This window comes from Microtus ochrogaster, unplaced genomic scaffold (genome assembly GCF_000317375.1).
Source record: "Microtus ochrogaster isolate Prairie Vole_2 unplaced genomic scaffold, MicOch1.0 UNK4, whole genome shotgun sequence".
In the NCBI taxonomy this organism is placed as follows: Eukaryota; Metazoa; Chordata; class Mammalia; order Rodentia; family Cricetidae; genus Microtus; species Microtus ochrogaster.
Genome location: NW_004949102.1, coordinates 14075708 through 14086575, shown reverse-complemented (window position 1 = coordinate 14086575; position 10868 = coordinate 14075708). Strand labels below are relative to the sequence as shown.

Sequence of the window (10868 nt, the reverse complement as noted above, 5' to 3'; positions counted from 1 at the left end):
ATATCTCTTGTTTGTTAAGTAATATTAATTTCCTTCTCAGATCTTTAACGGAGTTGAAGATTAGATAATTGTAGTTACTCTCTACCTTATTTAGACTCCTTGAGATAGAATATTTAGCAAAACTTTTGTTATATGTTTCTTGCCCAATATTGTTTGTTATATTTTTTATTTGTTCCTATTGTATTTGGTTTGGCTCTATCTTATTTAGACAAAAAGGGGAGATGTAGGAGAGACTCAGCCAATCACCTTACTTGTAGGGCGGGGTCCCCCGAGGATATTTTTTACTTATAAAGATTGCAGGCGGGCTCCCAGCCACCCCTTCTGCTTTTCTGTTCTCGTTCTCCGCGGGAACCTCTGGTTCTGTAAGTCTATTTCCCAATTAAAGCTGTATATATTTATTACAATTTCTGTCTGCATTCATTTACACTGGTACACTGTCTCAACCTGTCGTGCCATGCTTTGTTGATTCTCATGGGAGGTCTTATCTAAATAGAGCCAGAGGAGGAGTGTATGGGGGGGGGAGTGAGAGGGGAGCAGGGGGGAAGGAATCTGTGGTTGGTGAAATCAATAAAAATATTATGTAAAATAAAAAACATGTATAATAGAAATGTAGACTAGAAACTGCACTGAGTTAAGTGTTGTGGACCACATGGTGACAATTGCTGCTTGACAGGGTTCCAGTATTTCTACATTTCAGACCACAATTCTCCAGGACCTTATTACTTTAATTTTACTGATTCTCACCATGTCTTATGGGAGTTCCCTTCTGCCTTTTCCTTTGGGAGATTGTGTGTGGGCTGTGAAGGATGAAATGTATAAGATGTCAGCCTCTTTAAACAAAATAATTATTTGGAAAAAAAACCCAGCCCTACCACCATGAACCCATGGTGGTAGCACGATGACTCTGGTCATGGTGTCCTCCTGATTACACCGGGAACAGGAAAGTTAGAGATTTATCGACCGGATACACCTGACCCCAAGGATGAAAGGTCCATAGTCCAGATCCAGAGTCTGAGGCCATTGACAGCAAGAAGTCAGTTAGTAAGTGTAGGGAAATCAGAATGGTGCCGTAATACGGGAAAAGAGTGAGCCATCAGGCCCTTCCCTTTTGGGAGCTTCTGAGGGAAGCAGACCCATATAAGACTAAGTCACAAAGGGACACATTAGGGAACAGCTCAGTGTTTATGTGGTATGTCCCTTAAGGAATGAAAATTGTTCTTAAATTGTAGTTGAGTGTCTGGTCCCCAGAAGTCCTTTCCCAAAGTCAGGCATTTGGATGAGGGCCTCCATTCCCTCGGGAGCTTGAGGACAGTTCCTGCTTGCTAAAGGGAGTGGATTTCCTCATCTCTGACAGGAGGAACCTGTGGCTCTTCCCTGGTGTAAGAGGGAGCTTGGTGGATTTACTGAATGTTTGAGAACAATGGCATTTAGACACTTGCTAAACTTATCAGGTCTGTCTCAGCAAGAGTGCTGTAATGAAGTCAGTGGCTGTAATGATTTCTCCTTGAACCATTGAGCCCGTTTTTCAGTCTTGCCTGTGGCTAAACTATGGAGTATAAAAAATAAAGCCTTATTTCAACAAATGCAGTCATCCTGAATCACGCTCAGCTGTGTGACCGGCACCCCCTCTGCTTCCCCTGGCTAGCTGCGCACCTCCTCTTTAGGACCAAACCCAGCTGGAGCGGTTCTCTTGCAGTTAAGAAACTTGGGCCCAAACCTGTTAACATTATTTGTTGGGGTTGTGTCAGGCAAGACCGGCATCCTCCCATCTACGGTCACAAACACGGTAGCATTCTGTGCTCCTAAAGAAAGAGCAATAAGGAATAGCGCTCGAAGCGGTACGCGGGTACTTGAGCTCACCTTAAAGGCCATGGGTAACTCAATGATATAAAGGTCCACGTAGTCTAGCTGGAGGACCTTTAGCGTTCTTTCCAGGGCTGGGCGGACCATTTCGGGGATGTGATCTGTAGCCCACAGCTGGAAAGAAAGTTGAGGAGCACAGTGAGATAATCCATACATACTTCCACCTTCTCATAGTGAATCCCTCATACACATGTCATCTGCTCCTCTCACATCCGAGCAAAGGAAGAGTTGATGAGACTTTTGACACCTCTATGACACTCCTCTGGTCTTCAGTCTCATGAGGTCTCATACCCCAGGGCAATCCTGCCAATTCTTGCTAAGGCTTCACTCCACACCCAAAGTGTTAGATGCTGGATGCAGAAGGTCTGGTTTTCATGCCAAAGCATAAAACAAAGAGCAGTGGTCACATATGTTAGTACATTTTCTGGTAGCATAAATTTTGCTCCAAGGCTTTTCGGTGGAAGGGTGGGGGAGAGGATTGACTTTTAAAACCCTATCTGTGACAGGAAATAAAATTGGAAAGTTAGGCTCCCAGTTTCATTCCTGTCTTGAGAGCACAGAAAAACAAACAAACATAATGGCATACACCTGCAATGTCAGCTACTTGGGAGGCTGTGGCAAAAGGGCACAGAGTGAGTTCTAGACCAGACTAGACGATTGGGCAAGACTCAAGCTAAAGGTTAAAGAAGAGTTAGTTGGTCAGGGGGACGGTCAGGGGAATGGGCTGGTGAGGTAGTTCAGTTAGTATAGGGCTTGAGATACAAGTATGAGGGGCAGAATTCAAGCCAGTCTTGGTAGCACATGCGCAAAGGCTATGCATAATCACAGCACTAGAGAGGCGGAGATAAGTAGACCCCTGTGGCTTGCTGGAAGCCAGCCACACCTCATCAGTGGTTCCCAGGTCTCAGTAAGACCCTATCTCAAAAAACAAGATGGGTGACTGTTGAGGAATGACAGCTGACGCTGGCTTCTGGCATGCGCATACACACACTGCACACACCTGCACAGACACCCACATATACATATACCACTTCAAAGGTGGGGAATGAAGCTTGGTTAGTCAGTGCCTGCCTCGCAAGCACAAGGCCCTGGGTTCAAACCCTAGTGATGGTGGGGAGGGAGCATAGAATAGAGAAAAGTAAAGGAGAGAGAGAATAGTAGAAAAATGCTTCTGTTACTACTGTGGGGTCCACGGGCATCACCGCTGCCTTCCCATCCAAGTTAAATCCCATTTTCCATCTTAATTCACTTTTTCTTTTCTTTCTGTGATATTGGGGATGAACCCAGGACCTCATGCTTGCTAGGTAAACACTCTACCACTGAGCTACAACCAAATTCCTTTTTAACGATGGAGATGAAGGCTTGTTAAGTTGTAGTGGTGTTTTACTTGCCTGAGGATAAAGCTTGCCTGAGGGTCAGAAAAGTAAACAGCCACACTGGCCAGCCTTATAGACCAGTCAGGAATAACACACACCTTTAACCCCAGCAGCTACACTAGCTCGCCGTAGAAACCAGACAGTAATGGTGCATGCCTTTAATCCTAGAACTAGAGAGGAATATAAAACGGGAGGAGACAGCGCTCAGTCTCAGTCTCATTCTGAGATTCCTGGAGGCAGGATCACCACCCTTTCGGACTGAGGTAGAGGTAAGAGCCAGTGGCTGACTGCTTTGCTTTTCTGACCTTCAGGTTTAAGCTCAATTTCCCTCTCTGAGTTTTATTAATCATGCTTCATTAAGTTATTTACGCTGTCTTTGAACTCTACCTGTAGTCCAGGCAGGCACTGAGCTATGATCCTCCTGCCTCAGCCTCCTGAATAGATGAAATCACAGGATCTCTTTAACATTCTTTTGCTCAACAAAGATGTAAAATGTTAGTTTTTTGCTAGGTACCATTTAAGTGCTTTGTAAATGCTAATTCATAAGTTTATGAAATGCTTGGCTTTATGATTCCCACCTTAAAGAGGGAAACCAAGGTCTGGAAATGCTAAAACTTCCCAGCCGGGTCAAGCAGCTAGCTGCTCTATGTATTCTCTTGTATTATGTTGCAATAGCGAATGTTTTCTGACCCGGGCAATTGTCTTAGTCACTATTCCATTGCTGACAAGAGCACCATGACTAAGACAACTCTTACAAAAGAAAGCATTTAATTGGAGGCTTGCTTGCAGTTTCAAATCATCATCATGGCAAGCAGACAGACAGACACTGGAGCAGTAGCTGAGAGCTTTACATGATCTACAGACAGTAAGCAGACACAGTACTGGGCTTAGCTTGGGCTTTTGAAACCTCAAAGCTCACCCCTAGCGACACATCTCCTTCAACATGTACGCCCCTTCTCCAACAAGGCTACACCTCCTAATCCTTCCAAACAGTCTACCAACTGGGGACTAAACATGCAAACATATGAGCCTATGGGGGTCATTCTTATTCAAACTGCAACAAAAACCAAGCAGCAAAGTCTGTGCATTCACCCTCCGCCACACGCTGCCCTTGAATGTTGGCTGTGCTGCAGTGGAAAGAGATCTTAATGGACCAAGGCTGTGGTTATATCTTGTTTGTACAAATAAAGTTTGCCTGAAGATCAGAGGGTGGCGTTAGCCACTAGCTAACCATAGAGGTCTGGAGGCCTGTGCAGACAGACAGGAAGTAAGTGATATGGCTGGGCGGACAGAGGAAGTGATAAGGCGGGAGGAGACAGGAACTCTATCTCTTTTTCAGATGGGAAGTTGAAAGGTAAGGTGGTTGTGCTTTGGTTCCTTCAACTCTCTGATCTCTCAGCATTTCCCCCAATATCTGACTCTGGGCTTTTATTACTAAAACCTCTTAGAACTCGTGCTACACAAAGTGACCAGCCTTTCCACGAACTCAGACATAGTCTTTCTGTTCACTTATGGTTGTATTTCAGTATGTGTGCTTTATTAGGCTTAATTGATATGCATGCATGCACAGGTATGTTTTTCAGCAAATTAAAGGATTTCAAACGATAATTTGCCCATTTTCTCCTCCCCTTTCCCCCACTCTTCTTCTTTCTTTTATTGTGTTCCAATATTTGAGATCATGTCTAGGTTCTGTGCATGCTATTCTACTGAGCTGCCTCCCCCAACCCTAGGCCATGTTCACCATATCTACATAGAAAGAAATGACTCACCTTTCCGCAGTAGAAAATCTCTTCTCTCTTCACCTTCCCTTCTGCTATCTTTTCTCTGATGGCCTCACCAACTTCATGTTCATTGTGGTAGATGTAGGCCCCGTCAAGGTGCCGGTACCCCTCATCAATGGCCATTTTCACCGCCTTATAGGTCTCCCTAGGGACCTTATGTGATAAAGAGGAGAAGTGGAGGGAAAAGAGAAATAGATTTTAAATTCGTGTTAAAAAGGACATCCCATAATATATCATTTTATAGCCCACGTAACAATTCCCAATTCTGTGCTGTCATGATTGGAAACTGTAGAGGACTGCCCCCTTCAGTACTTCATCTATCCACTCCAGATTGCCCTTCATATTGTAGCTTCAGAAACGTGATTTGATCAGTATCCCCAAAACAGCGTGCAGAGTCTGAGGTCTGGACATAAAATGATGTGGGCTCCCATCTCAGTTCAGGGACTCGGCAGCCTTCAGCTGGAGCAATGTGTTCAATCTCCCTATGTTTTCTATCCGTCAGAGGGCCTAAGTGGCATTGGCTTTGTAATATGAGGATTACATTAGAAAGTGTGTGTAGTACAAAGCATGGTCAGAGATCCTGGCACATAGTTAAGTGTCGGGAACACTTTTAGCTATTATTTTTTAAACTTTATTTATCAGTGCCACACCAACTCCAGTGTCGTCTGTGTGACATGATATATGTTATTATGCCGGATGGGAGCTACATGTCCCATGGGACTAGGCTTCCTGGAGGTCAATGGCAGACAGCCTGGTATTAGCCACAGCTGAGGCATAGACGGGTTTCTCGATTAGCTGGCTATGAGGGATATGAGCTTTGCACAATCTCTTTTATAATAATGATATTCTATATATCTACAAGACAAGGATCATTCTCTTCAGGAACAGCTCTGGGATAAGGAAGCACAGTATGGGAATGTATAAAACTACAGCAGAACCTTTGTCATACACAGGGTGTATGATAAGCAAGGGAATAGATGGGTTAATGTTGATGGACAAAGACTGTTATATTATACTTTCAACTTTATGGATAGGCTTGCTAGATCCCAACCCCCATGATGTCTGTTGCATAAGAAGGTACTAAAAAGTATAGTTCAACAGGTGCAGAGAACTGATTAGGTATATTTGGTCACTAGATGAAATAAAGGGTTAGGAAGAGGAAAGGCCATGATAGCGATAATGAGACAGAAACTTTCTATTCATAAGATGAAACCACTTGCCTGAGGTTTACATTCCCAAGGACAAGATTTCCTCTTCTAAGGATGCTTTATGTCTAACACCTGTTCCTGATAATGTACTTTTCTTAAATATTGCTGATGTGACTAAAAGAAGCTTTCATACTGTGCCAACTAATGATACATGACCTTCTGATTTGTTCTTTGTTTGAATACTATATAATGAAAACATGAATTCAGTAAAATTGCAGCAGATTCCAACCACTCTCTTGTGTGTTGTGTCTGTCTGTCATTCACCGAACTTGTGCCTTCCTGTTACCAAGACCCTGCTTCTCCCATGGTCTGAGTGGCTATCCTTAGCCGGTCTGTGGCATATCAGAAGTCCTGAGTTCAAGTCCCAGCAACCACTTGGTGGCTAACAACCGTAATAGGCGTTGAGGCCCTGTTTTTCATGCAGGCATACATGCAAATAAAACACTCATATGCATAAATAAACTCTAGTTATATCTCCATAACCTCTGATGTGCACAAATGTTTCCATTAGATTAGTAAGTGCTATTTAACTGTGCACCATATACTAGTCATTATCAGGAGACTCTAGAGTTGAACAAACAGTGGTCTTTTCTAATAGACATCTCAGGCAGCTGAGAAAGATTGCAGGGTGTTAGTAGTGACCTTGTGATAAGTGCTATAGAGTGGAGAACAAGGGGCTGGTGTGAACACATATGTAAGTCATGTAATAAGGAGGAAGAGGGATCCTTTGACATTCTTTGACTTGAGCCTTAAACATTTTGTAGAGAGGGCTGGGAGATGGCTCAGCTGGTAAACAGTATGCCACGCTAGCGTGAGGGCCTGAGCATGCACGTAAAAGCAAAGCATGATGGGGTGAGTCTGTATCCCCACTGCTGGGTTGAATAACAGAGATGGGCACGCAGATCTTTGAAACTTTCTGGTCTACCAACGTAGCAGCTGGTGAGTTCTAGGTTCAGTGGGAGTCACTGTCTCAAAAAAATATGGTGGAGAGCAGCTGAAAAAGGCACCCAATGTCAACCCCTGGCCTCCACAAACAGTTAAACACATGTGCACAGTTACACATCTCTGCACATCCACTCACACATACACTCCAAGTTCAGTGGGAGACAAATAAGCAAGTGCAAAGACAGGGAGGTGTAGGTAGAGAGAAAGAGGACCGTGTGTTCAAAGCTATTGACATGAGAGAGTTCCCATGAAACTCAGATCATATTCCTTGTTTTGTTTTGGGTCTGTATGTGTGTATATGTGTGTATATCTTTGTGTGTGTGAGTACACTCACTTGTGGATGTGTGTATGAAGGCCAGGGATCAATTTCAGGTATAGTCTGTGGTGCAATTGTGGAAGACAGAAGATGACCTGTGGGGTCAGCTCTCTCCTACCGTATTGGTTCCAGGATTTGAACTCATATTATCAGGCTTGACAGCAAGTCCCTTTACCCACTGAGCCAAATTTGCTAGCCTCATACCCTTCCATTGTTTTTAATTGTTTGGTTTGGTTTGGAGACAAGGTCTTTTGTTGAATTTGTGTTCTAAGTTTTGTCTAGATTGGCTAGCCAATGAGGCGTTGGGAATCTGCCTGTCTTGCTCCAACAGCACTGGGGCTAGGGACATATACCACCATGCCTGGCTTTTTATGTGGGTGCCAGGGGTCAGAAATCATGTTTGTGAAGCGGACCCTTCACCCGTCTGGCCATCTCCTCAGTCCTGGATCATGCTTTGCTCATAGGGAGAATGATAAGAGCTGGTTGGCTTACTGATGAATCTGCTAATGTACAAAGGCTTGGAGTGCAGGACTGTGGAATTTGTGATTGATAGGGCATGGAAGTGTGACATGAGCTCACACGGGCTTCAGCAAGACCCCAGTGCTGCTTCTCTGACACCCTCACTTTGTGTCTGCTTCCCAGTCACCATGAAGAGGCCAGTTTGGCCCCTTCATGCTCATCACCTTGACAGTCTGCATTACCACGTGGTCAAAGTGACTCAGATAAGCAATGTCAGCCCCAAACTTCACTGAGGGAAGGATTATTCTATGCAGATCCTTTTCTGGGCAGTGATTTTGATTCTTCTCCTTCCCGAGTCTTCAGCTATTGGACCAGACTCTACCTTTGCTGCTTCTACAGTTGGTAAGGAGTCTGTTTTCTCTTTGAGTTTAAGTGCCTACATAGCAAGACAATTCTCTTCACACTAGAAGTTTCTGCAGACTTGTGTGTATAGGTGACCCTGGCTGGCAGCCTGCAGGCCACATCTGGGACAAGGGTGTCTGTGAATGCATCTCTACACAAATTCACAAGCATACTTTGTTTTCAGTCCTTTAGAGCATGAACTCTGTAGCTGATGACACTGTGTTGCAGTTCAAGAAGCATGGATATGCCTGCATGGCAGGTATTCCTTAGATGCTTGTTAGACTGCACTACAAATTTTTGGATAAAAATTAAAAGGAGCTTATAAATAATACACTCACAAATTCCATGCCCCTCATTTCACCCCAGTTAGCCTTCTGCTGACTTTCAAGAAAAAAGAAAAATCGATTTCTGTAATGTGACGATGTTAAGCCATAAATTGATAGAGTTCAACCTTTGATTTAAAGTCCATTCAGGTCCGGGTGGTGGTGGCGCACGCCTTTAATCCCAGCACTCAGGAGGCAGAGGCAGGAGGATCTCTGTGAGTTCGAGGCCAGCCTGGTCTACAAGAGCTAGTTCCGGGACAGGCTCCAAAGCTACAGAGAAACCTTGTCTTGAAAAACCAATAAATAAATAAACAAACAATAAATAAATAAAGTCCATTCAGGTAAACAGTAGTCACTGATAGTAGTCACTGGATCTTGCTTTTATTATTATACACACATGCACACACACACACACACACCTCATGCCACACACACACCACACATACACACATATACACATACTCCACACTATACATACACACACACCTCATACCACACACACACACTCCACACCACACATACACACACCACACACACACCCCACACCACACACACACACACCATACACACACATCCCACACCACACATACACACACACCCCATACACCATACACACACCCCACACCACAACACACACACCATACACATACCCCACACCACACATACACACCACACATACACCACACACACAACCCACACCACACATACACACACCACACACACAACCCACACCACACATACACAGACACACAACCCATACCACACACATACATACATATACCATACACACACACCCCACACCACACCACACACACACCACACATATACATACCCACAACATACACACACCACACACACCATACCATACATATGCCACACATATACATACACACATACCCCACATACACACATCCAACCCCACACACACAACCCATAACACACACACACATATATATATACACACATACACCATACACACACCACACACACACTACACACACACACATATATATACACACACATACACCATACACACACCACACACACACTACACACACACACCATACACACACCACACACACATATATATACACACATACACCATACACACACCACACACATACCACACACACACACACATATATATACACACACACACACTACACACACACACACACACGTAAGTATGTACATACCGGTCTAGGATCTGAGTAGGTACCAAGGCCAATGACAGGAATACTGTTCCCATCACTTAGAGGTATTCGATGATTTGTAGCAGTGAGGTTCATTGTGGAGAAGGGAGTGGAAGCTTCAAGTTTCTGGTAGCGATTCTGAACAGTTCAGAGACACATTTTTTGAAAATATATCCTAGGACCTATTGCATAAAAGAATTGAGTAGGAGGAGGAGGAGCTTGGCAGGGAAAGAAGAAAAATAAATAGATTTCCCAATACCCCCACCCCTCCCTCAAGGCTTCTCTGGAGATTGTAAGCAGTGCTGTTTCTTTGACCTTCATCAGGGCCTTGAGATAGCAAACATGTTGATGGGCTATGCTTAATCTTCCAAAAAAATATATATCTATCTAGCTTCTGTCAGGAGGTTATTCTACTCCCTGGCTCCCAAAAGCTTATAAACATATCCTAAGACAAAAATGTTTTCAGCCCGACTTCAAAAGTTCCCATAGTCTATCACAGTCTCAAACTTATTTAAAAGTCCTAAGTACAAAGCCTCTTCTGAGGTTCTTGCAGTGTCTTAACTGTAGTCCCCTGGAAAAAAATCAAAAAAAAAGCTAAAAAGCAGGTCACGTACTTCCCACAAATAATGGGATATACCAAAAGGGAAGCAAAGTGAGGAAATACTGGGCCAAAGCAAGACAAAAAACCAGCTTGGCAAACACGAAACTCCGTATCTCCATGTCTGATGTCAAAATGCTCTTCAGATTTCCAACTCCTTTCAGATTTGTTGACTGTAACACACTTCTTTCTCTTGGGCTGGTTCCACCCCTGCTAGCAGCTCTCCTGGGCAGGTACCCCATGGCTGAGGCTTCTGCAACATCTTGATGTCTCCACCAGGCTTCAGCTTCATAGCTTCAGGCAATGGCCTCTCTAGGCCTCTATTCAGGGGCACCCCTGACACATGCCTTGACCTCAGTGGCTTTCCTTAGGCGTGGAGAGAAATTCCATAACCCCTTTCTTCT

General features: G+C 44.1%; 1 protein-coding gene across 2 annotated transcripts in view; it reads right to left on the bottom strand.

The window, feature by feature from the left end:
- The window catches only part of Akr1d1 (aldo-keto reductase family 1 member D1), a 38048-nt gene extending 27996 nt beyond the window's left edge, over positions 1–10052 (bottom strand). For both annotated transcript variants that reach the window (XM_005365833.2, XM_013353274.1), the window contains exons 1-3: positions 9870–10052; positions 5009–5173; positions 1861–1977 (exon numbers count right to left, since the gene is read on the bottom strand). In XM_005365833.2, the coding sequence (XP_005365890.1) occupies positions 1861–1977; positions 5009–5173; positions 9870–9962 (375 nt within the window). In that variant the 5' untranslated portion in view covers positions 9963–10052. The remainder of the gene's footprint in view (positions 1–1860; positions 1978–5008; positions 5174–9869) is intronic.
- Between the last annotated feature and the right edge of the window lie 816 nt (positions 10053–10868).